General features: G+C 40.1%; 3 protein-coding genes across 3 annotated transcripts; 2 read left to right on the top strand and 1 right to left on the bottom strand.

Moving 5' to 3' along the window:
* Positions 1-4724: 4724 nt before the first annotated feature.
* LOC136239088 (uncharacterized) lies at positions 4725-8071 on the top strand. The gene is made up of 8 exons (XM_066029825.1): positions 4725-5918; positions 5980-6027; positions 6078-6269; positions 6320-6834; positions 6889-7121; positions 7181-7409; positions 7460-7513; positions 7572-8071. Exons 1-5 carry the CDS (start codon positions 4892-4894, stop codon positions 7054-7056), a joined length of 1950 nt encoding a protein of 649 aa, XP_065885897.1. The 5' UTR covers positions 4725-4891; the 3' UTR covers positions 7057-7121; positions 7181-7409; positions 7460-7513; positions 7572-8071.
* On the bottom strand, positions 7825-9585 carry LOC136239089 (uncharacterized). Its single transcript, XM_066029826.1, has 2 exons — positions 8570-9585; positions 7825-8317 (listed from the first exon to the last, which is right to left on the bottom strand). Exons 1-2 carry the CDS (start codon positions 9563-9565, stop codon positions 8030-8032), a joined length of 1284 nt encoding a protein of 427 aa, XP_065885898.1. The 5' UTR covers positions 9566-9585; the 3' UTR covers positions 7825-8029.
* A 6025-nt stretch (positions 9586-15610) lies between these two features.
* Positions 15611-21286, top strand: LOC136237754 (uncharacterized). Its single transcript, XM_066027964.1, has 6 exons — positions 15611-15989; positions 16055-18539; positions 18590-19515; positions 19579-19782; positions 19845-20150; positions 20202-21286. Exons 1-6 carry the CDS (start codon positions 15611-15613, stop codon positions 21179-21181), a joined length of 5280 nt encoding a protein of 1759 aa, XP_065884036.1. The 3' UTR covers positions 21182-21286.
* The last annotated feature ends 5794 nt before the right edge of the window (positions 21287-27080 follow it).

Raw genomic sequence — 27080 nt, 5'->3', positions numbered from 1 at the left:
AGTATTACTATTATTCTTACAATTTCTATTCATGACCAACTTGTGCTCAATTTGGTCAGCTAAATAATCCAACTGGACACATGGGCTTCTGAGAGCATCTAGTAACTGGCTCCAACTAGCATCTGGATTTGTGTCTAACCACTTTCGAAGCATACATTTACAACATGTTGTAACGTCTTGTGGGTGATCTTTCTCAATGATATCCAAAATCCTGTCACTTGTGGAAGTATCTAGTAACTGTACACCAAAATCTCTCCATTTTCCTGCAGCTCCCTGTACAACATGATTATGTAGATCTTTTGTGGAGGGTCGATCATTACCTATAGATAGAATGTAACATATAAACGCAAGAATAGTCACATGCTTCAATTATATCCAATGACTAAGTTGTATATACAGCCATATACATGACACACATGCAAGTGTCGGACAACATCACTTGACTACCAGTCTTCACCTATTGGTATAATAGCTGGTTCAATTCAGCACTAACACTGAAATTTGAATTGGAATAGCAGGGCACATTCATGGGGGGAGTTCTTGGGGTTGGAACCCCTCTCTAAAATTTTAACTTGTAGGTTTGCAGCAGCAACACCAACACCAACACCAAACTATCTTAATTTGGCAGTACAAATGTACAGAGAAAATAATCGTAATAGGAAACTTACACTGATTCCTTAACAGTGGAGAACAGGCCAAGGGCATATCATTATACTCTAATAGAGCAGTCAGATGTATTCAGTCTAACTAAGCTAGTAGAACATTCATAACAGAATGAAATAAATATTAAACAATGATGATATAAACATAAGATTAACTTGAATAAGTTAGCAACTAAAAAGTTCATTTATTTGGTGAATTTGGAAGCAGAGACATAGTCACACCCGGGCTAACCCAGGCTTAAGCCCTGGTAATTGAAGATGAAGCCCGGGGAACTGAAGATGAAGCCCTAGCAAATTACAGGAAATAGTTATATTCATAGTATAAGTTAATGAACTAAACTATTTATATGCTTACCACAGTCAGTCCCCTTACTAATCCCGTGGTGCAACGCTATGCGCAAGGTTAAATTACCCACAATCAAATCTATAAACAGTCAGTAATCCTGTGAGTTACTAGTTCAATAATTATGTCAAAACTAACCAGCTTACCGTTCTTGATTGCCAGAATGAACTTCTTGCATTTAAAGTGTACATGCATATACGCCATGTTTCTAATTATATATTATACTCTATGTACACCTATAGATTATCTTACTCTGACAGGCTCAAAAGTAAAAAAATTCATACCTACATACATGCAGCATTATGTAAAATTATGCATAGATCAAGGCTTAATGGCTTGCTGCTGGAGCTACTTAAATACTCAGAAAAATAATAATTTGAAACTAACTGAAGGATGCATAATTGCTGTAAAGCACTGCACGCAATCGCTAAGTTGCATATGAAAATTAATGGCTCCTTTTAGCTGCTACATAGATCAACTTCACATTTATGCCACTGACATCTCAATTTTCCTAAATCATCCACTAACTCCTGCATCCAAAATACCATTTCAAATGAGCTATTTTTGATGTAAATTGCATTTGAGAGCATCTAAAATTTCAAAATTTTCCTGGGGGGGGGCATGCCCGGCCAGACCCCCCTAGAAGGCAAAATGCTTTGCATTTTGCATAGTGTGCCAAAGTACACTGTTAAGTATCTACTTTTTTGTTCAATACCTTATTGCTATATACTGTGAAATACAATGGGTACACTAGGTCTGGTGATGAATTTTACCTGGTAAACATAAAGCCTGGCTACGCCACTGTTTGGAAGTACTGTATAAGGCTATTATTATGGTGACTGCTGCAATATATGACCAGCCATAAAATATAATTGTCATAATACAATTAGAGGAAACTAAGCATGTATCAAAAATAGTGTATGAATCTAGTAATTTTGAAGCATTTTAATGTTCAAAATCTGTCAGAAGCTGGGACTGCACCTCTAGACCTCCACAACTGTAACTCACTATGTACCAAATCTGGAAACATCCTTGGAAAAATCTTCACGAATAGGATATAGTTTAAAGCCATAAGTTCTACCAATGCATGATACTAGGTTGAGGCAGGTAAATGTGTGAAAAATTTTGCAGATGTAGCTACTGATCATTTGTGCCATGTGGTTTGGTGGTGGTGCCATGATATAAAAATTTTAATATCACTATAATCATGATATCATGGGAGTGATGGGACTTATATCATGATAGTCAAATTAATTGAATTGTTTTACATGACAAGTTTATTTATTCAATCCATTATGTTTATAACAATGATGTGACAAAGTTGATACTTGTTTTTTAAGCATCACCATAATGTTGCCAGAAAAATATTCTCATGTTTTGCAAATATTAAGTCAATAATTTGTATATTTATATCATGATGTCTAGCTATCACAATCATTATGAAATGTTTCTATCACAATTATCACGATATACGATGCACATACATGTCCAAATTTGCCAACAAAAGTACTTTAGTTACTTGAAGTTATCCTAAGGTCCCAAGGTCAAACTACATGACTGTGGGATTATACCACAGCTATCCCAAGGTCTGAAGGTCCAACTATATGACTGTGGGATCACTCTTTTAGTTGTCCATAGCTCCCAAGGTCCAACTATACCACTGTGGGAGCACTCTTTTAGTTTCTTGAAGTTGTCCTTAGTACCGAAGTCCCAAGGTTCAACTGAGTGATTATCGCAAAGTTATCCCAAGGTCCCAAGCTCGTTAGCTTCAAATCCCTTAGTCCTGAAGTCCCAAGGTTCAACTAAATGAGTATGGGATTATCCCAAAGTTATCCCAAGGTCCCAAGCCTGTTAGCGTCTAGTCCTGAAGTCCCAAGATTCAACTGAAGAAGTGTGGGATTGTCCTAAAGTTATCCCAAGGTCCCACACTTGCTAGATTCAAGTCCCGAAGTCCCAAGGTTCAACTGAATGAGTATGGTAATATCCCAAAGTTATCCCAAGGTCCCAAGCTTGTTAGCTTCTAGTCCTGAAGTCCCAAGGTTCAACTGAAGAAGTGTGGGATTATCCTAAAGTTATCCCAAGGTCCCACACTTGCTAGCTTCAAATCCCTTAGTCCTGAAGTCCCAAGGTTCAACTGAAGGAGTGTGAGATTATTCCAAAGTTATCCCAAGGTCCAAAGCTTGTTAGCTTCAAATCCCTTAGTCCCGAAGTCCCAAGGTTCAACTGAATGAGTATGGGATTATCCCAAAGTTATCCCAAGGTCCCAAGCTTGTTAGCTTCTAGTCCTGAAGTCCCAAGGTCCCACACTTGTTAGCTTCAAGTCCCAAAGTCTCAAGGTTCAACTGAATGAGTGTGGGATTATCCCAAAGTTATCCAAAGGTCCCAAGCTTGCTAGCTTCAAATCCCTTAGTCCCGAAGTCCTAAGATTCAACTGAAGGAATGTGAGATTATTCCTAAGGTATCCCAAGGTCCCAAGCTTGTTAGCTTCAAATCCCTTAGTCCTGAAGTCCCAAGGTTCAACTAAAGAAGTATGTGATTGTCCTAAAGTTATCCCAAGGTCCCACACTTGCTAGCTTCAAATCCCTTAGTAGCAAAGTGCAAGGTTCAACTGAATGAGTGTGGGATTATCCCAAAGTTATCCCAAGTCTCAAGCTTGCTAGCTTCTAATCCCGTAGTCCCAAAGTTCAACTGAGTAATTATCCCAAAGTTATCCCAAGGTCCCAAGCTTGTTAGTTTCAAATCGCTTAGTCCTGAAGCCCCAACGTTCAACTGAAGAAGTGTGTGATTCTAAAGTTATCCCAAAGTCCCAAGCTTGTTACCAATTCTAAAGTTATCCCAAGGTCCCAAGCTTTTCCCAAGGTCCCAAGCAAGCTTCCTATCAGCTGGGATACTGACCAGCTGATGTACTTGTGAACAACAAGGTAATGAATATGTTTCAATGTAATACTTGTATTGTACATCTTCATGTATCATCCTTCACCTGGCTTGCTAGCTGCAACTATTTTCCACCTGGCTTGCTAGCTGCAATTATTTTCAACCTGGCTTAAACATACCTGGGCTTAAAGGGGCAATGGGTCGCAAAGTTGTTATGTTGCAAAGTCATTCAAGATTACAGAAACACGTGATTATTTTGTGTACAATAAAAATTTTAATATCACTATAATCATGATATCATGGGACTTCTATCATGATAGTCAAATTAATTGAATTTTTTTACATGACAAGTTTATTTATTTAATCCATTATGTTTATAACAATGATGTGACAAAGTTGATACTTGTTTTTTAAGCATCACCATAATGTTGCCAGAAAACATTCTCATGTTTTGCAAATATAAAGTCAATAATTTGTATATTTATATCATGATGTCTAGCTATCACAATCATTATGAAATGTTTCTATCACAATTATCACGATATACGATACAGTGGAATGTTGATTATCTGAACACTGAAAGTGATTAACTGAACTCTCAATTATCTGAACACCAAATCGACTGTTCAATTAGGGTATTTTGTCAACAAGTGTATGCTTTATTAGAATAGTTGAGCAAAGCTCTGTATATAAATGTATGGATATTCGATTTTACGTACTATTCGATTATATGAACACCCTTTCCCCCCATTAGTTCGGATAATTGAGGTTCCACTGTATATCATCAAGAGTTAATAATAGTAGAGAGGAGAGTGTCTAACGCTCTATAGGGCTGTATAAAATGATTGCGTGCAAGCGAAAGGCTTCACCTCCGCATATTTCCGTCTTTTGTCGTATACCCTAGATGTGTCAAATGGAGTTAATCGACACTTTCTATGTCTCACACCGACGATGCCGCACGACTTCGAATCGATACTTTGACAGCTGCTGGTAGTGGTATTCGGTTTCAAGCATGGCAAATCAGGAAACTCCGCATCGCGTGTTCGAACGGCGCTCACGGTTAAGCTTCTCCTCGACGCCTGTTCACGATACCGCTACTACTAACTCGAAGGAATCTGATGTGCAAGCAGAAGAATCCCAAGCATCGATGTCCCAGACCATTCCCGGTGGAGCGCTTCAATTGGAAACAATTTGTAGAGCTAGCGAAGGTCGTTTTCCAGAATTGGCATTTGTTCTCGGACATACTGGAAGTGATAAAGCTCAGACACTAACTATAACCCAACGTGAGCTCCACTGTCATCCTCCATTCGGTCATACATCAAGAATACATATTGTGTTTACTGGAAATGATTACACAGTAAACATACTCGGCTTACCATTTCTGTCTGGTACGGTACACAGTGATACAGATGTGTACAACTTGTGTGAGATGTTTTCTGATCAATCCCTGTACAAGTTCTGTCCAGGAATTGACTTTAATCAATACGAAGAGCACTATCACAGAGTAATCCGTTACCATTTGAAGTCTGTTCGGCAGTGCACTGCTCCCTTTAAACGGGTTGACTCTGTGAACTGTAAGCTTTGCTTCACGTTGCCAGCAAATGCACCTCTATCAGAGAAATTTTCTAAGGAAGTATTGTGCCCTGCCTGCAGAAAGTTGAACTTGGATTGGCAGAGAAAACGTACCGCATCTGAAAGTCCCTCTAGAAAAATAAAGCGGCAAGCAGCATCATCCAAGGCAAAATTAACATACATGTCACCTGCAAGCCAGTTGAAGCGAAAGCGGAATGTTTTAATGGAGCGGAATAGTGACAAGCGTAAGCTATCAAAGTACCAGGCCACTGAAGTTACGTTGTCTGAAGAACAGCACGAAGAAATGAGTACTGTTGTGAACAGAATAGAAGAAATGAGCAAAGATGAATTGGAGAAGGTTTTGGCTGAAGGAGATGCACATGGAGTTGGAGCCCAGATAAGGGAGATATGGACAACTGACAGAAGGGAGCAGTCGGAGCAGTTCAGCGAAGACCAAGCCAGAAATAGTGTGTTATCAACATAATATTATGATATTTGCTATTTTATATATATTTTTTTAATTTATAGAAACTGGCAAGCGGAGCAACCAATGGAATATGATTACTATCAGAGTTGGTAAGAAGTATTTTGTTATTGTCCAGTCCTTAGTGTTAAAATTGGTATAGCATTGGCTGTGTACACCAGAAGCCCTGCAGCATACGAAGCTTTGAAAAGCTTTGGAGTGCTACAGCTGCCATCAAAGTCTACATTGCAGTCTTACACTGGATCTTTTCTACACGAGCCAGGTGCCAGCAGCCAGTGTATTGCTGACCAGGTTGCACAATATGTCTTATTTAAGGAGGAATGTCGCAAACAAGGTAACACAAGCATCAATCAATGCACAATTAATAAATTGTACTCATACTAGGTAAGCACACACCACACGGTGATGGTGTGCTGATATTCGATGAGGTCAAGGTCGCATGCCAATTGGTTTGGAACTCCCGCAACCAGAAGCTGTCAGGATTAGCTATGACTCAAGAAGATCTTTCGTCATTAAATGACATTTACAGGATGCTGCTAGAGCCACAGACCCCTAAACAAACTTCTTACATCCTCCAGTTTTTATGGAGGGATTTAACCAGCAGCTATGACATAGTCGGGCCATACTTTACATGCTCGGAGACGGTAGATGGGAACTATATTTTGGCTTGTGTGCTGGAAACAGTAAAGCTATTCCAGATGCATGGGCTTCAAACAAGCTTACTGGTTTGTGATGGCTGTGCTGCAAATTTAACCACCATCAAGACTACCCATGGGTGTTCTGGTGCATACTCAGTGTTGAGTGATGCAACTGGGGACAAATACAAAGTAGAACCCTGGATGATCAACCCATATTGCCCTCCTGCTCTGATTTACTGGATGATATTCCCTACTCACCAGGTACGTACAGGCTCATTCATTACCACTTATAAACTGTACACTGTTTTTGCGTAGCTAAAAAATATGATTAATGCCCTCTTCTCATCAAAGAGTGATGGTACAAAACAATTTAAGCGTGGGGCACAATATTGTACTTTTGGCTGGGACTCCATCATTGATATGTACAAGCGTGAAGTCAACAGAGCCAAGCAGCAGCTAACCAGGATGGTACCGCGCGCTTGAAAGAAGTTCATTGTGTGAGGGATGCTTGGACGAAGCTAAATGTGTCACCAGCCAAGATTATGCAGGTACAGTGCTGTATAGGAGAAAGTCCAAGTTGATTTATTTAAATACTTCCCATTTTCAGCAAGAGCAGGTCCTGAGCGAATTGTACCAGTACACTCACCAGCAGCCACCACCACCAGATAAAGATAGTACATCGGAGACACTGGAATACCTGCAGGCATGCAACCAGCTCTTTGAGGCTGGTTTTCTTTCTCATGATAAAATCACCTCTTTGGACTCTCCTGTATTACAAAGCATTGACAAGGGATATGAGTATTTTACATCTTGGCTATCCACACTATTAACTGAAGGTTGTTCACATTAGTAGAAAACTTGACTATGTTTATCATTTCCCTTTCAGATCCCAATTTTCCACATATTTCTGCTGAGCAAAAGGCTTTCCTCTCCTGGCAAAGTGAGCACTATATACATACATTTGTACGTGTGCCTGACAGATGTATTTTTGTGTATAGCATGGGACCTGTTAAGGATAGACATGTACGGATTCAAAGCCTTCTGCAAATACTTTTTAGACAAGTACCCGGGATATTTTGTGTCACCTTTGAGGATATCAGGCTCTGCTGTAGAAAGCCTTTTCAGCCAGTACAAATACAATGCCAGAGGAAAATTAGATGCCTGCAATTACGTTACAGCAAGATGTGCACATCTTGTACAACAATGTGCAACAGGTCACCACAGTGGAGTTGGATATCATGACCAGACATTAACACATTTGGAGCTACCCCTCAAAAAGAAGAAGTATGGAAATTAATCCATGACAACGGCAATTTTTTTGCTAGAATTCATGTACAGAGGGGTGATTGTTATATATTGTAACATACGTAGCTTTATGAATGTACGTACATTGGGAATGATCATTACAGAACACATTATTTTTAAACTACAACACATACAACAATACACATGTACATTATTGCTGTCTTATAGTTGAAACCTGTGTGTGATTTGTCAACAGTTTTGTTCGTAAATTTACGTCAACAGTGGATGCCAGTCCCTTTTTAGCAGCCAAATTTTGTTTGGTGGAAGAAAGAAACTCTTGTATCCTAGTGTTACATAACTTCCTGGTGAGTTCATCGTAGATGACAGTGATAGCATCCTCGCTTTCTGCATCAAGTGTGACATTAGGAAGTAGCAATTTTAGTGACTCCGTAAACTGTTGCTTTAAATTTGTAGCTGCCTTTAGTTCAGTATGTGCAACCTAGAAGACATACATTAGTAACCCATCTACCGTATGGTGCAAAATTTTGGTGGGGGGAAATTTTGGCGAAGGTTGGGAAACTGTTGAATTAAGTTCCTTCAAGAGGGATTCAAGATTTTCGGAGGGGGCAAATTAGCCAAAATTTTGCACTGTACGATATCTAAAACACTGAATAAAGAGTTGTCAAATGCCACATAAACATGCACCTAGCAATGCAAGTTAACAACGTGTGTACCAAACTCTCATTTATACCTGTATCAAACCATCTCCATGTTTACAAAACCCTTCTTCATTGACTGATTTTTTCACAACAGTGTCAAGAGCACAGAAAAATGGTATTAAACTACCATGAGGAAAATACATATATCCTCTGTCACGGTATTTCAAGTAATCAGGAATGCAAGATTTGTCCTTCAGATTCATGGCTTGTAGCATGCAAATTTGAATTGATATTCCATTTCTGTCTGTCCTCAAACAATTCTTCATCTCTTTGTATCTGATTTTTAGCATAGCACATATCGCCGCACCACCGAAGCGGTAATACACGTCATCACCATCTTCATCCACTGGCAGGCTCTCAGCTGTGTCCGAAGGTGTTTGATCAGTCAAACTTGCTTGATAAATGGATACTTGATCAAGGAGATAGCTGTAAGCTCTAGACGATATTGCCATTATTACAGGGTTACTTCCAGGCACAGGGAAATTACAATTCTTGCAGAACTCCAACCATGTTTTCCTTGCAGCAACCAATGTGGCACAAGTTGACTCATCTAACTTGATGGCAGCTAGAGTGTATTTTTCCTCCAGAAGATAAGCACTACAGTGATACTGATACTGCAGCTGAAATTGCATAGAAGAATTCTTTTGTTGCTTGCATTCTCCATACAAAGCAGCAAAACTGTCACGATGCTGCCTTGCAATCTCCATAATGGGTTCGTCTTCCTCGAACAATTCATTAATAAATTCCCGGAATTTGCTGTCCCCAAACAACTCTTCCACTGCGGTATGCATTTCAATTCGCAAAGCGTTTAAGTCAGTAGATTTCAGGAACTTTACGAGATCTTGGCGCTTCTTTTTGGGAATAATTTTGGCGGTTACTTTGCGACGCTTTGCTTTCCCCGCTTCAGATTGCGACGACGACGATTCTTTCTCCACAACTAGGGACTGACCGCTCCGTTTGCCACTTGTACTGCCCAAGGGTTCGCCACTACCCGGTAACTTCGACCGAGATCTTCGACCCGACACCATATTTACAACACATACGTAACCTTCACCACTGACGTGAACCATTATCGATACGTTCTTTTTAGCATGGAAATCGCACGGGCCCGAAGTAATAATTTAACGCGTTAACACGTTGCTTGAGAAGCCCTTCGCTTGCACGCAATCATTTTATACAGCCCTATAGAGCGTTAGACACTCTCCTCTCTACTATTATTAACTCTTGATATCATGGCATCACTACATAGTTTGGTGAGAATCCCATAAAATACCAATGAGTGTAGCCATATACTGTAAAGTTACTTTGATGTTTTTAGCTACTCCAACATGTATAGATGATTTTAAAATGGGAATAGGGATTGCTGAAAAAAGCCATGAAACAAGAAGGGATCACTAGAGTGGTAATGTAAACCACAAATCCATATTTTGACCAAATCTTTAGTTACATGCTCTGTCATTTTTAAACAAGACAAAATAGGAATTTGACATATGAAACAAAAAGGGATTGCTGGAGTGGTAATGTAAACTACAAATCCGCTTTTTTTAAAGTAATCTCTATTACCTTTTTTTAAATCCAATTTTTTATTCATCTAGTTTGTGCACTTTTTATTAATCCATTAATGGATTATGAATGTCTTTGATTGATAATGAAGACTGTTGTGAATAGTGTAATTGTGCATTCTGCATAGTAATGCCATCAATGTTTCAATACACACATGAAACTGATCAAATTGCAATGTGCATACAGAAGGAGAGTCTCCTAATGAGCTAGAATTCACATTTCTGGTGCCTTTAATAGCTGTCACATTCATTTTTGTTATACACTTGACTGCATTATTAGAGTATTTACATGACTGCTCTATTAGAGTATCTATTGGAAAAATTGATTACGTGACTGAAAAAACTCTAAAAGTACAGCCTGTTATCCTCAACCAAATCCACTAAACTTGGTGTCATTTTGTGTTGAAGCATACTGATTTAGATTCCACCCGTTCTGAGTCTTTAACTGGTAATTTTACAGAGAAATATGCTAAAAACCTTGTTTTCCCAACATTTATTTACATTTATACCTATGCATTTTGCGTAATTCATCCAAACAAGGCTCTTTCTGTTTGTCGTATGACAAAGTCTAATAGACTACTGGATTCACCTGATGTCAAGAAATCCAATAAATCAAACCATGTTTCCGTAAACTAAAGTATGCAAAAGGTATGGTGGTTTGTTTACAAGGTGGTAATTTTTTACCGGAAACGGGCAAAACCTACCCGAATCCAGTAAATTTAACAAGTTTTGACATGAAACCATGGGCAATCCCTATTATGAACCTACCATCATGGTTCATGATACATTGTTTTAAAACAAAACAATAATTATTTTGAAGTAATTTCATGTGACCTAACAAAGAGCAAAGCAACCTTAAGTTTCCTGCTTTAGAAGTCCTGTTTATAAATTGTTGCACAAAGTTAATGTTTTTCAACTACCTACAGCAAAACATCGAGTCAGTTTACCAAAGCTTTCATGTAGCTAAACTGATACTAGAGAATATTCTAGCTGTTCGGTCTTTGTTGTAATAAACGTACCGTATAAATTAACAGAAGCGCTAGTTAATTAGAATAACAATGTATCCGATTAAAATGGGTGGAGTGCTGCCACCAATATAAAAGCAGTGGATGTATACATGTGATATACACCTGTAGCTACCCTTTTAATATTAATTTCAGATAGAGTTGCTATATAGTAGATGCAGAACTGAGTTTTTTTATACAGTCGAGCTCCAGTTATAACTCTGGTGAATTGTACCATAATTAACTAGATAGCTATACAAAATACCTGTTGCATTGATAGTTGCTGGAATTCCTGCTGCCATTGTATATAAGTAGTCTCTAGAGCTAACCCTATTTATAGTGCAGGCGTTTAACATTAATTATTATTATTATTAAGGCGCCCTTAGTTTTATAATCTGCCTAGACCACACCCACTGCGGTTCAGGGGTGGCTCTAGAGGGCGGGATTTCTGAGGTTTTCAGACACTAGCTATAAAGCAAGATACCCTAATAGAGCACTCACTCTATTTACAGGGCATGCAGTCACCTAAACATAAGCCTGACATTATTATAGGTTGTGAAACTCACTTAGATGAAACATATACGCAGTGTTGGGAGTAACGCGTTACGTAATATTATTACTTTTGTGGTAACAAAGTAATATAACGAAATACGCTATAAAAACTGGTAATATAACGCAAGTTACTTTACTTACGAATGTAACGCGTTACCTAAGTAATATAGTTACTGTAACGAGCCTAATATTACATAATATTATTACTACAAGTAACGAAGTTACCAATCTCGTTAGTTATCCTCTGAGTAACGCCTAGCCACAACGAAGTAACGAGGCCTACTGAATGAAGCTTATTCACCCGCTTCTTACTTATAACCAAGATTTGCACATTGCCCAACAACACAGTCATGTCACGTGATAAGGTGGTAGTTTCACACGTGACAGCTTAAGGCTGTGAACACAAAGTAATATAATATGCAATATTATTAACAGTTACTTTATTTTATGGGTAATATGTAACTGTAACTAAATAGTTCAGTTGCAAGTAATATGTAATATGTAACTAGTTACTTTTACAAAGTAACTTGCCCAACACTGCATATACGAGTAGTGAAGTGTTCCCACAAAGTTATTCCATCATTAGAAAGGATTGATGTTGTGGATGTGGAGGAGTATTTCTGGCAATATCTCAAAGTATTCCGTTCCTTAATGTATCAATGACTACTAATTAACGCAGAAATGATCTGGGCAAAAGTTTCCCCAGTACATGGAGAACTCATAAGTATCTGCTCATTTTATAGACCACCTGACAATAATGTTAATCCTATGGAAGATCTCAAAACAGCCCTAAGTATGGTAACCAACGTTAACAATATAGCTAATCCTAGCTGGAGATTTCAACCTACCAAGCATAATATGGAAAGACGGCAATGGACAAATTGGAGGAAACCCAGTGTATGGTAGAGAATTAAATAGTATGTTTCTAGATATAGTAAATGGATTTGGACTTGAACAGAAAGTCTACGAATGTACTAGAGAAAATCACATATTAGATCTGGTGTTTGTATCCCAACCCAATACAATAAATAAAATAGATACAATTCCAGGTATGTCAGATCATGATTTTGTGAGCTTTGAAGTGCTCACTAGTTTAGAAAAGCACAAAATACAAAGAAGAAAAATATTCCAATTTCACAAAGCTGACAAAGATGGAATTGTATCAGAAATACATGAATTTTGTGAAAAATTCTTTGAATACGATCTATACCGTCAAACTATCCAAGATAATTGGCATCTCTTTAAATCTAGTATTATTGATATCATCGAGAAATTTGTACCCACTAAAGTAATTAAGCCTCATAAAGATGTTCCTTGGCTAAATCAGTTTATCAAGCAAAAAATGAGACTCCGAAACAAATTATATGTTCATGCTAAACGCACACAAGTAGGATCAGATTGGTCCGCATATAGGCATGTGAGAAACGAGGTTAATAACTTAATGAAAGATGCCTATCATAATTATTGTACACATCTATTTGATGATTCTCATACTAATAATCGTAAAAGATTTTGGTCACTGATTAAACATCAGCGGAAAGACTTCTCCAGCATAACATCCTTAGAAGTTGATGGGTAATGCATTACCTCTCCACAAGAGAAAGCTGAAACATTGAACAACCAATTTTTTACTTTCTTTACAGATGAAAATACTTCATTCTCAAACTTAGAAACCACTTTTCCACTAATTGGAAGTCTTAGTTTTTCTACTAAAGGAATTGAAAACATTTTAAACAATCTGTCTACTAATAAATCTCCTGGACCTGACTGTATCCCTAACTTTGTACTAAAACTCTGTAGCTCAATCATTGCTCCAGTACTATAGGTAATTTTCACTCAAAGCCTTAAAAATCAGACACTTCCTACAGACTGGCTATCTGCTAACATTGTACCGATCCACAAGAAGGGTAACAGAAACCTGGCATCCAACTATAGGCCTATTTCTCTTACATCTACATGTTGTAAAGTAATGGAGCATATTGTATTTCATTTCATAATGGAACATCTCAACAACAATAACATCATTAATAAACATCAACACGGTTTCAGGCTTCTCATTCCTGTCAAAGTCAGCTACTGCTACTGATGACTTTCTTAAAGCTATGGATGAAAAGAAACAAGTAGATCTGATCTTTTTAGATTTTTGTAAAGCCTTTGATAAAGTGCCACATAGACGGCTATTAAACAAACTAAAGCACTATGGAATTACTGGTAACCTTGTTAAATGGATAGAGCAATAGCTGACTAAAAGAAACCAACAAGTAACTCTAGAAAATCATGTGTCAAGTAAACTACCTGTAAAGTCTGGAGTTCCACAAGGAACCGTATTGGGACCTCTCATGTTTTTGTTGTACATTAATGACATTGATGAAAATATTTCCTCAACTGTTCAGCTATTTGCTGATGATTGCGTTATGTATAGGATAATTGATTCCTTAGAAGATTCACTGTGCCTTCAAAGAGACCTCAGTACCATTCTTAACTGGACTAAAAAGTGGCAGATGCAATTGAACATTGACAAATGTGTAGTATTAAGGTGTACAAGATCAATATCTCTCATTAATTATGACTATAATTTAAATGACAAAACTCTTCAAGTAACAGAACAACATCGATACCTGGGACTTATTTTTCATGAAAGCATGCAATGGTCACATCATATTCAAGCTATGTACATTAAAGCAAACAGATCCTTAAATGTTCTTCGGCGCAACTTAAGTAAATGTAGTAGTAATGTCAAGCAAAATGCCTACATTACCATTATAAGACCATTGTTAGAGTATGCAGCTTGTGTCTGGGACCCTTATCATGAATACTTAATATATGACATAGAAAAAAATCCAACAACGTGCTGCAAGATGGGTCCTTTCTGATTTTAGTTGGTACAGTAGTGTGACAGATATGTTGAACTTCCTTGAATGGCCAACCCTAGAAGAGAGAAGACACATTATATTAATAGGTTAAGCCAATTTCACAAAATTGTTCATCAGCTTACTCCTTCCATACAGCTACCATCTTATTTCTTACCAACTCAGTATCCAACTAGACAGCTTCATCAACATCGATTTATCATCCCGGTCAGTTCCACTGTATCGTATCAGAAAATTTTCTTTCCAAATACTTTAAGAGAATGGAACACTTTACCTAACAACTTTATTGAAGAGCAATCCACAGAAATTTTTACCAACCACCTTGTCATCACACAATAAATAATTTTATGTATGCATGTACGTGTTAAATGTTTGTTTTTTGTAATTACCTGGGTCAATTATCAGCTGTGCTGTCTCGACTCAGTATATAATCATAATCATAAACCTAGCTAACTATGTCAGTCAAGCCATAGATAATACCTTACCTATTATCTATGGTCAAGCAATATAAGTTGATAGTGTTGATATCATTCTTAAATTCATTTTTAGAGGGGGGTCTAATCAAAATTTTCCCTGAGGAGCATGCCCTTAAACCCCTATGCAGATTGACATTCTTCACACGTTTGTGCATGCATGTGCTTCTCACAATAAGGTAGTTATCCTTGTAGCTGGCCTGGCCCTGCATGCATATGGTATCAAAAAATGGTCATAAAATTCCTGGAACCACAGGACCCTCACCTTTTATGCTGTGGTTTTTTTTATTCAAAATGACTGTAGTTGTCATGGACAGTGATTAACATTAAGTATATATAGATATGTATTGTGGGTTTTGTATATTGCTCACGTGCGTATGATTAGTTCAGCAGTGTGTGAACACGTGTTAGTGTTTTACCTTTGGTCTCGTACTCGGTCGACGTTACAATATTCTACGAGTGTCAAACATCGCTAACAGTTTGATGCTGTAACCAGGATTACTATCTCTACAGGTAACGCCGCTGTACTGTCATTTGATGCTGTAACCAGGATTACTATCTCTACAGGTAACGCCGCTGTACTGTCATTTGGTGCTGTGATCGAAACTAGACATGGACGATCTACAACGTCACCGAGTAAAACGACGCGGACTCAAGGGAAGCGTGACCAAACTCCTGGCGAAGGTTGAAGATATGCTCTCCGCTGAACTTGAGGCCGTACACCTTGACTCTATCCCCGAAGCTCGACGAATTTTAGCTTCTACCACTGTCACACAACTGATGGCGAAGAGGGATCAGATAGAAAAGTTGGACGAGGCGATCGTGGCAGCTATTCAAGATGAAGGAGACCTGGAAACCGAAGTCTGTGACACTGACACATACCTGACAACACTGGAGGAAAGAATTGCATTTCTGACAAAGTATGTCAAACGAGCCGGCCAACTACCCATCACAAGACAGTCAACGCCTCGTAAATTTTCTACGGAATCACGTGAGTCACCTAAATTAATGCCGCCATACAAGATACAGCTACACATGAACCCATACAAGATGCAGCTATGCATGAACCAGAAGTAGTAAAGAAGCCAATACACTCAACTGCTGCTACTGCTGTTGCCACCACTCATGATAGTAGTACCACACATGAGAGTAGTGAAACTACACATCATCACAACTATAGTAGACTTCCCAAACTAGCCTTACCTACCTTCAATGGGAATCCCCTCCAGTGGCAGTCCTTTTGGGACAGTTTCTCAGCAGCAGTTGACTGTAACCCACACCTATCAGGGGCACAGAAGTTTAATTACTTGCGCACCCAGTTACAGGGGGATGCAGCTCACATCATTGGTGGCTTTCCACTAACTGATACTAACTATATTCATTCAGTTGAGCTGTTGAAGGAGAAATATGGCCAGCAATATAAACAAGTAGATGCACACATGGAGGCCTTGCTGAATGTCCCAGCTCCATCTCATAATCTAGCAAGTCTGCAGTCATTTCACAATACTGTACAGATCCACATGAGAGCACTATCTGCACTTGACATGCCACCAGAATCCTATGGCCCACTCCTAACCTCTGTTATCTTGAGTAAATTACCATCTGAAACCAGAACAAACATGGCACGGGATCATTATGACTCAAAATGGACAATTGATGAACTGTTAGCAAGTATCTCAAAGGAAATACGGATCTTTGAAGCGGGTCAGAAACCCGGTCGTAAACTTGGCTATCACACTAGTTCACTGCCAACTACGGGTTCCTTTCATACAGCCACTAATCACCACCGAGGAGTATCACATGATAAACCTAGAAAGGATCCCAACTGCATTTTCTGTAAGGGAGCACACAAACCTGGCTTGTGTAATACAGTTACTTGTCATAGAGAACGCCTTGCCATTGTTAAAAATGCTGGCCTCTGCTTTAATTGCCTTGCATGTCACAAAGTGTCCCAGTGCACTTCAAGGTTTACGTGTAAAGAATGCCGCAAAAAACACCATACTAGCCTATGTCAGGCATTCACCACAACTGATAAGCTGCCATCTCAATCACCTTCAACTCCACAGCAAGGTCATACTACCAGTGCCACAACAGCTACTGAACAACAACCAGTAACTGCGGTAACTACTGCATCGCTATCTGCCCTTCACACAAGTGTTTGCTTATTGAAGACTGCCATAGCTGACATATCAAGTGGGCAATCTGGACACACTACAGTAGAAGGAAACATTCTCTTTGATGAGGGTGCTCAGCGTTCTTTCATTACGCAAGACCTTGCTGACAAACTTCACCTTCAGCCAACCAGCCATGAAAACATATCTGTTTCCTCCTTTGGTGCACATTTGTCTGCCGTTAAGAGACTAGCAGTTGCATCCATATTCATCAACACTCTGAATGGAATTAAGATCTCGGTATCCGTTTTGATTGTTCCCCAACTGGCTGCACCTGTACGTAACTCTGTGAGAACTCATCTGAGCCAGCTCCCTTACCTACAAGGCTTGCAATTAGCTCACCCAGTGACAAGTGATGAAAACTTCCACATTTCTGTTCTTATTGGGGCGGACTTCTATTGGCGTTTCATTCAAGATCGTGTAGTCCGTGGTGATGGTCCAACAGCTGTCGAATCCAGACTTGGCTATCTCCTATCGGGCCCGCTACCCCTATCCCAGTCCATCAATATATCGTGTGTTCAAATCTCAGGCCTCTCTTGTATCACCGAAGAGACAGACTACAGCACTTTCTGGAAGGTGGAATCTATGGGAACTACCACAGCCACACAGAATTCAGATGCTGAGTTTTTACAGACTTACTTGACAACCAAGGTCACTGTGCAATCTGATGGCTCCTACAGTCTAAAGTTCCCATGGAAGAGTAATCATCCACCACTTCCATCTAATTATACCATCTGTGTTAGACGCACAAGATCTATGGCTCACCGACTAGCCAAGACACCCAACCTCCTGAGAATGTACAGTACTATCATTGAGGACCAGGAAAGGCAAGGATTCATTGAGAAGGTGAACAACAATCTGGAGCAGACAGCTGTAGCTGTGCACTACATTCCACATCACCCTGTCAAAAAGGACTCCTCCACCACACCGATTCGGATCGTGTATGACTGTAGCTGCAGACAATCATCTAACTCTCCAAGCTTGAATGACTGCCTAGACCCTGGACCTCCCTTTCTCATGGACCTCTGTGCTATTCTCCTCCGATTCCGTCAATATGAGTTCGCCTTTTCATCCGACATTGAGAAAGCTTTCTTACATGTCCATTTGGATCCATCAGACAGAGATGTAACACGTTTTCTGTGGTTATCGGACCCAGCTGATACAAGCAGCCCCTTTACCACCTACAGGTTTAAGGTAGTGTTGTTTGGAGCTACCTGCTCTCCATTTATGTTAAATGCTGCACTGATCTACCATCTGTCCCAGAATAACTCAGAGGTTGCTCGTGATCTCCTTCACAATCTGTACGTTGACAATGTTGTGTCTGGTTGCCACAGTGAGCAAGCTGCTGTGGACTATTACCTCAAGTCAAGGTCACTACTCAACAGTGCCCACTTCAACCTACTTCTTGGGCTTCAAATAGCCCACATCTGAGAAGTACAGCAAAGGAACACAATGTAGCTGAATCCGGTAACCCAGTGAAGGCGCTTGGTCTAGTGTGGGACGTTCAGACTGATCTCATCTACCCTTCCCCCAAGCCAGAACCCAGTAACTTCATTTCTGCAAGTACAAAACGTGAAATATTGAAATGTGCCTCTAGTGTTTTCGACCCGTTGGGTCTTATTTCTCCAGTGACCATCTCTGCCAAACTGTTCTTGCAGCAACTGTGGCAACAACGTCTTGATTGGGACAGTGACCTAGCTGAGGAGCTCTGCAAGAACTGGAACACCATTGCCCATGATATACTTCATGCCACAGAAATTTCATTTCCTCGGCAGTGTGTCACTGTATCCTGCAATGCTGATGCAACACTCCATGTATTCGCAGATGCTAGCCCCAAAGCGTATGGTGCGGCTGCATACTTTCAGCTTGGAATGAATTCAGTCCTTGTAATGTCAAAGGCCAGAGCAGCACCCCTCCAGCAACACTCATTACCAAGGCTTGAACTAATGGCTGCTGTAACTGCTGCACGACTGTGCTCGTATATCTCAACATCACTCAATGCCACCTTCTCTGTTTGTCTCTGGTCCGACAGCCACATTGTTTTGTCATGGATTCACAGCAAGAAGTCTTTGAAACCCTTTGTCAGCCACCGAGTAAGTGAGATACGTTCTATTTCAACTACATGGCGGTACTGCCCATCAGCTGACAACCCAGCCGACTTACTCACCAGGGGCATAACATGTGATGTCCTGAAGTCTTCAACACAGTGGATGCATGGCCCAATATGGTTACCCACACCATCACAGTGGCCAACATGGCAGCAGTCTGAAGTGCTACATGTTCAGGCAGCAGAGGAGGAGCTAGATGTGATACAAGAAGTAACCAGTTTAAATCCCGCACCACCAGGTACACATAATCTTATTGATATTGCATGATTCAGCAGTTTGTCAAAGCTTATTTCCGTTACAGCGTTTGTGCTTCGGTTTATACAAAACACCAGACAATCCATCACCTCACGAATAGTAGGACCACTGACTCTCCCAGAGCTTACAGCAGCTAATTTGAAATGGCTACATGATGTTCAACACACCACGTTCCCAGATGAGGTCACTAACTTACAGTCAAGTGGAAATCGTTCACAACTTGTGAGACAATTAAGATTATTCTTAGATTGTAACAATTTATTACGCTGTGGAGGCCGCATTCATAATGCGCCATTGGCAGAATTGGCCAAGTTCCTTATCTGTTGCCTTCACGCCACCCCTTCACAGCCCTGATAATCAGGAACGCTCACTCAGCCCAACTGCACAGTGGAGTCAATGCTACACTTACAGCATTACGCCAGAAGTACTGGATTCCATGTGCCCGTCAACGGATCAAATCCATCATTAGGAAATGTGTAGTGTGCAGGAAGGCTGCCGGAAAAGCGTACACCATACCTGACCCCCCTCCACTAGTCAAGTCACGTGTTAACCACACAGACCCGTTTACTGTTACCGGAGTTGATTTCACCGGTGCCCTGTATGTCAGAGCTTCAGAGGGTGAGTGCAAGGTCTATCTTTGCTTATTTACGTGTGCCGTCTCACGTGCAGTCCACCTAGAAATAGTGACTGACCTCAGTGTAGAATGTTTCTTGCTAGCATTTCGGAGGTTTGCCGGCCGTCGATCCGTGCCTAAGCTTCTACTCTCTGACAATGGCTCCACCTATTTGGCCGCGGCGGAGGAACTCAAAGGTCTATTCTCATCTGCCGAATTATCAGACGCCCTCGCTCGTAGAGGTATCCAGTGGCAATTCATACCAAAACGTGCTCCCTGGTTTGGTGGCTTCTGGGAGCGGCTGATAGGCCTCACCAAGTCCGCCTTAAAGAAGACCCTGGGCAGAACACGTGCCACTTTAGAAAGCCTTCAAACAATTGTAGTTGAAGTGGAGGCACTCCTCAACGATCGGCCATTAACTCACACATCATCAGACATTTGCGACCCGGAGCCTATAACACCATCTCATTTGCTCCATGGGAGGAGGATTACCACCCTGCCACACTCTAGAGTTGAAGGCGATGAAGTTGAAGATCCTGATTTCGGAGATGTTTCAGAAGTTAAGCGTAGGGCAAGAGCACATGCCATCATTATTCGGCATTTTTGGAGTAGATGGAAACATGAATATTTAACTGCACTGAGGGAGACACACAAGACAACTGGCAACAATGTGCAGCATGTGAAAATAGGGGATGTAGTGTTAGTCCATGATGATACGGCAAGGATCAACTGGAAGCTAGCTGTAATAGAGTCAGTGAACAAGGGAGCAGATGGCCTGGTCCGCTCTGCTAACATTCGCACTGCCACTGGAAGGACAAACCGTCCCATAGCCCGCCTGTACCCCCTTGAAGTGACAGCAACTGAGATGACAGTCAAGCCATCCACTGTAAAGATGCCACAGAGCAAGGATAGTGATCAACCTGTACCTCCCTCAAACAGACCAGTTCGTGAAGCTGCCAGAAGAGGACAAGAACAAATGAAGGAGTGGATAAGCTATCTACGTGGCCCCCCGGAGGATGTCATGGACAGTGATTAACATTAAGTATATATAGATATGTATTGTGGGTTTTGTATATTGCTCACGTGCGTATGATTAGTTCAGCAGTGTGTGAACACGTGTTAGTGTTTTACCTTTGGTCTCGTACTCGGTCGACGTTACAATATTCTACGAGTGTCAAACATCGCTAACGGTTTGATGCTGTAACCAGGATTACTATCTCTACAGGTAACGCCGCTGTACTGTCAGTAGTATAGCAGTAGCCAGTGAAAGCCTATTGCAATTTGAAATATCTGCGATATAGATATATATGTGAGGAGCATAGGAATGGACCTATACAAGGTTTTGAACTTTTGAGTAAGTCAGCAAGTTTTCCTTTTATTTGTAGGTAAGTATATAGGTGACCAGGCCCGCGAAAACAGGGCATGTGGGCACAAACTACACCCCATCACCTAGCAGGTCATATCTCAGTACTGGAACAGAATATTTTGTATACTGTAACTTGCATCATAAAGCCAACTAAATGCTTACTAAGAGCTGAAAATTGCATTGCCATAGCATAATGTACAAAAAGTTATTAGCAGGGGCGTAGCCAGGATTTTTTTGAAAGGGGTTTAGATTAAATGTCTTAAGGGTAAGGCCTGGGTGTTTCCCCTAGCAGGGGCGTATGCAGGAATTTTGAAAAGGGGTTTCCACTACAACTAAGTGACTGTTATATTAGAGTAGTTTATATTATCTGACTACTCTATTAGAGTATCTCGATCTTTTCACCAAAATCATAATTCAGAAAATTGTTATAAGTGTTGCTATCATGTTAGAAACTATTATTTAACTAAGATAAAAGTTTAAAATGTGTCCTGTTCCATGATAGATTCCAGATCCTGGAAACTTAAAGTTTCAATTTCTTAATGTTTCAAGTAGTGTGTAAAATCCAAAGGGGTTTCCTGGAACCCCTGGAAACCCCCCTTGGTACGCCCCTGCCTAGACCATGCATGTTTGAACGAAAATGATGCATACACAAAATGTGCTCTTAGCCTAAGAGCACATTTTACTTAGGCAATAATATAAAGGCGCTTTGTGCATCTAACTAGCTAAAATCTACACATTGCTGTTTATGCAGCTTATAGAAACTATAAACCTATTCGTAAAACTAACTTTCAGACAGCATACTGACAGGCAACTTCAAATTCCTAGCACATACACGGAAGCCCTCCACACTCGAGTCCCTTAGTTGACAACACTCAGTCTTTCCAGCTATACACTATTCTCGGCCGGTCCTCCTGTTGATGGTCACTTCAGACTTGGCTTGTACTCCAATATGTTCGAGATATCACGTGCCCACTGCATGTAACAGATAAACAAACCATTCATCAGCTAAATATATATCAACAGTTCACAGTTTGTGCTAACCTGACACATGTATAACACGACCACTCAAGTTTAGCAGCTCCTGCCATACTATGAGAAGTGATTTACGCCAATAATACACTACTATATTAAATATAAATAGAAGGGTATATAGCTACCATTGTAAAGCAAATGTTGTACAGACTGCGGTGATCACGTGGTGTCTCGTGATCGACATCGGACAACTAACTCTACTAGTCTCGTGCCAGACCCCACCCACAACAAACTATTTACTTTTCAATTTGCCACATTCATGACAGTCGGAACTGTACCATTTTGCAAACATTTCGAGCTGGGCACCGACTCTACATACTCTACCTGCTGACTTGGCCGACTTGAGCGTAGAACTGATCGAAAGGCTGCAGACCTGGATTTGTCTTTAATATTATTATCAATTTACCAAAAAGGAAGGCATACACAAAAGGCAAAGCCTGTACAAGGTGTCCGCCTACAAAAAACAAACATACATATACCTACAGTACACTACAAACTAAACAGTACACAACAAAACACAAAACAGTGATTAAGAAGTTACTTTACACATAAGTAATTATAAAGGTGATGCCGGAAAGACTTTTGATTACTGTCTTCAAGGATATGTAATGGCACAGTGTTCCAGAAGAAAGTTGTGTTGACAAAAAAAAGAATATCTCCTAGAATTAATGGTGGACTGTGGAGGGACTAGTGAAAGATGGTGACTTCTGGTAGATGCTATGGAATTAAATGAACAGTGACTATTAAATGTAATAGATGTTTGCTGGTGATATATGTCATTGAGGAAACTGACCGAAAGGAAACTTCATCTTGACTGGAGAGAAGGAAGATGAAGTTGGGAGCAACAATCATTCGAAGAAATGGTCCAAGAGCTGGTAGATGGACTCCAGCGACTCCCACAGATCCATCGAGCTGCCCGCTTTTGTAGGGACTCTAGTAGTTGGATATCTCCCAAATTATGGGGATTCCATACGACTGCAGCATACTCTAGCGTTGGCCGGATGATAGCTTTGTATGCGGCACACTTAGCTGCACGGCTCTTTTAAACCTTCCAAGTGTATCTCCTGTTTTTTGATGGCCACAGTCATAGGAAAGAGTGTAGCTGTGTTTTTGTCTGTATTTGGCTCCGTTTTTAGTTTTGTATCTTCTAGGGAAACACCCTTGTACAGGCTCTGCCCGGGCCTTTTGGTGTCACCCTGTCTCGTGACAAATCAGATAAATAATACAGGTTTTTGCAATTGAACTCGGCGACTTTGCAATTGAATTCGTCCCGTTTGCAATTGAGTTCGTCGCTTTTGCAATTGAATTCGTCCCGTTTGCAATTGAATTCGTCCCGTTTGCAATTGAATTCGTCCCGTTTGCAATTGAATTCGTCCCGTTTGCAATTGAATTCGTCCCGTTTGCAATTGAATTCGTCCCGTTTGCAATTGAATTCGTCGCTTTTGCAATTGAATTCGTCGCTTTTGCAGTTAAATTCGTCCATAACAAGAATGGCAGCTGGAGCAAACATGAAAACATGATGTAGCAGCTGCTACAAGAACTTGTTCAAGTACAACAGTAGTAAACAACTCTTTATAAGGCAATAATTCTTCCTCTACAGCCTCTCCAACAACATTCCAAACTCTACTACGCCTTTCGCGATGGGTGTGGTCACTCGCGAGCAAGCTAATTAACTTGTCAGACAGCTATCAACTTCGCGTACTACCAGCTCCAATTACCTTCTAGTGTCTCAAGTGTAACTCTCCAAGGCATAAATAGTTCATCTCTTAATGAACGGGTTGGTTTCTTGGAGCCGTTTTGTTTATGACGAATTGTAATGCAAACGCGACGAATTCTATTGCAAAACCGACTAATTCAACTGCAAAAGCGACGAATTCAATTGCAAAACCGACGAATTCAATTGCAAACGGGACGAATTCAATTGCAATACCGACGAATTCAATTGCAATACCGACGAATTCAATTGCAAACGGGACGAATTCAATTGCAAAGGCGACGAATTCAATTGCAAAAACCTGTAATAAGGCATTCAACTGTCTGGAGGTTGCTGAAGTCAATTACTGAAGGCAGCATTAGTTTTTGGGGAAATCATTGGAAGTGTCCTTGAATGCCACAAAAGCTGCTGCAAACAAGAAAATGACTGACTCACTGTCTCAACTCTTATCAGCCACAGACCTGCTACCAATCCACGGTGAATATAAATTATGGTTAGAGAGGAACTATATTGTTTCACTATTAAGTTTTTGTTTGTCGGTATGTGGATGCTATAGGCTGAGTCTGCTATTGGTAAGTTAGAGAATTTGGCTACCTGCTACCTTAAGAAGTGGTTGGGACTTCCCAGATGTGCTACTCGGGCCTTACTTTACTACCCTGGTGTCTGCTGTCCCAGTGTATCAGTGGTGTCCAGAGAGACCAAGTTAAGTCTCCTGTCTTGTATCAACACATCTGGAGACCCCCAGCTCCAGCAGTTGGGGCTTCAACTTCATCTGGGTGATGCTTATTTACAGACCCAAGCATCTGGTTATCAACTTTTATCCAAGGCACATTTACAGTTGTCATCTTTTCCAGTGGCTCGTCCTTTGTACCTGCTTTCAAAGAAACTGCTATATAGCAGCTGATGAATGCTCTAGATATGATGATCATTTGGTTACTCTGTCTGTTCAGTGTAAGCTTAAAGACTCTGTGTGTTTGGAATCTTGCTGTAAAACTTGGAACAGACTTTTGTTGGGGTGTCATCCTGGCCACCTTTCCTTTATCCTGTGAGCTGTTTCTGATACCCTTCCCACACCAGTAAATTTTCAGCGATGGCACATTCAGTGTGATGTGAAGTGTTCTCTCTGTGGTAATACACGTCCCATCACTGCTCACATTTTAGGGGGTTGCCCTGTTGCTTTATAACAAGGCCGTTTTACTTACAGACATGATAAAGTTTTGTATTGCATAGTTTCCAATCTCTCTAGTCTTTTGGTGGAGTCACAAACCATTCATGTTTATGCTGACTTACCATAAATGTATGCTAGTGTGTCTCCTTAGGCAACCATCCCTCCATCACTTACCATAACTCCTTATTGTCCTGATATAGTGATTCACAATATATCAACTAATGCAGTTGTGCTGTTAGAGCTGATGTGCCCTTTGGACTCTATCCAACATTTGGAATCTGCAAGAGATCAAAAGCAGACCAAGGAAGATTACTTACAGATTTTATTGGAACTGGATAGAATGGGAATTCCTTGTTACTATAATACCATCGAAATTAATGTTCTTGGTCATTATTTGCATTCATCACTGTCCTCACTGTGTAATGCTCTAGGCTATATTCAACAAGCTATGGCAATCTCACGGTCTCAATGCAGAAAGTTATTTGATGAAGCTGCTGGATTATCTATTACTGCATCTCGAAGAATTTTTCTAGCAAGGAACTGTGCTGAGTGGTTGGTAGGAACATAGGACCACTTGTTTATTCGCTGTTATTTTTTGTTTGTTGTTTTGTGTTTTGTTATAATTTCACTCCTTGCCACGCCCACCTTATGGTCTTCCATGTTGTGGTTGCGTGTGCCGGAGGACACTTTCAGTTACTGTATAATATATGTATGCATTATTTTCATCATTGATGGTTCTCTCTCTGGAGTTTGTTTTAGGGAGTTGACTGCACAAAAGGTACTCATTATGTTTTGGCTCCATTTAGCTAGTTCAAGTCACTGAGTAAGTCGTCCTGCAAGGCACAAGACAAGGCTACATTCCCTTGAATGTTCCGCTACAGGCCACTATTAGTGCTTTTATATACCAGTAGATCTAGACCTGTACTCATTTTTCAATAGCTATTCCACTATTCTGTTTGATCATAGATAATAAAAATTATTATGTATGGTTTGATTTAAATTATATATTTAACCTAGGAACTACACATATACATAAGGAAACATAACCAAATACAAAAAACATAGCTAGCTACAACAAAATTACCCTTACCAAGGTGAAGACTTTGGAAAGTTCTGAGAACTTGTCTCTTTCAAGTTAATGTTTTAGTTATCTGTATAATGTAGTATGTATAACTGTGTCATGTTTTTTTGTATATTGTACATATGCATCTTGGGAAGCACCCATATAATGCATGTACAGGCTGAGCCTTTTGGATAAATTATATAATAAACAAATATATTAAACTAGCATTGGTACCTGCCCTATGTGCAGGACCATCTCCACATTAAACATTTTAATGCCACGAAGAGGGACTAAGCATTAAACACCAGCACTGCTAATGTAGCTATGTAGGGTACATGGTGATGTCACATTTTTTAAAGAGCATGAGGTTTTCTTATGTCATTAATGATGCAAAACACTAAAGTTTATTGTTTGTGGTTTTGCCAGGAATGTAGTTTAATCATTCAGTGCATCTTCCCTACCAGTGACTTCAACGTGCTGTATAGAACAAACGAAACCTTTGCTGCTTTACATGAGAACTAATGTAACAATAATTAATATATTGGGAACCAAGCATAAATATTAGTGTCCTATATTTGCTGTGTAGCATGTA

The sequence above is a fragment of the Dysidea avara genome, chromosome 11, assembly GCF_963678975.1.
Source record: "Dysidea avara chromosome 11, odDysAvar1.4, whole genome shotgun sequence".
Classification (NCBI taxonomy): domain Eukaryota; kingdom Metazoa; phylum Porifera; class Demospongiae; order Dictyoceratida; family Dysideidae; genus Dysidea; species Dysidea avara.
Note: the sequence above shows the minus strand (reverse complement) of the source record. Positions and strands in the feature narration are given on the sequence as shown.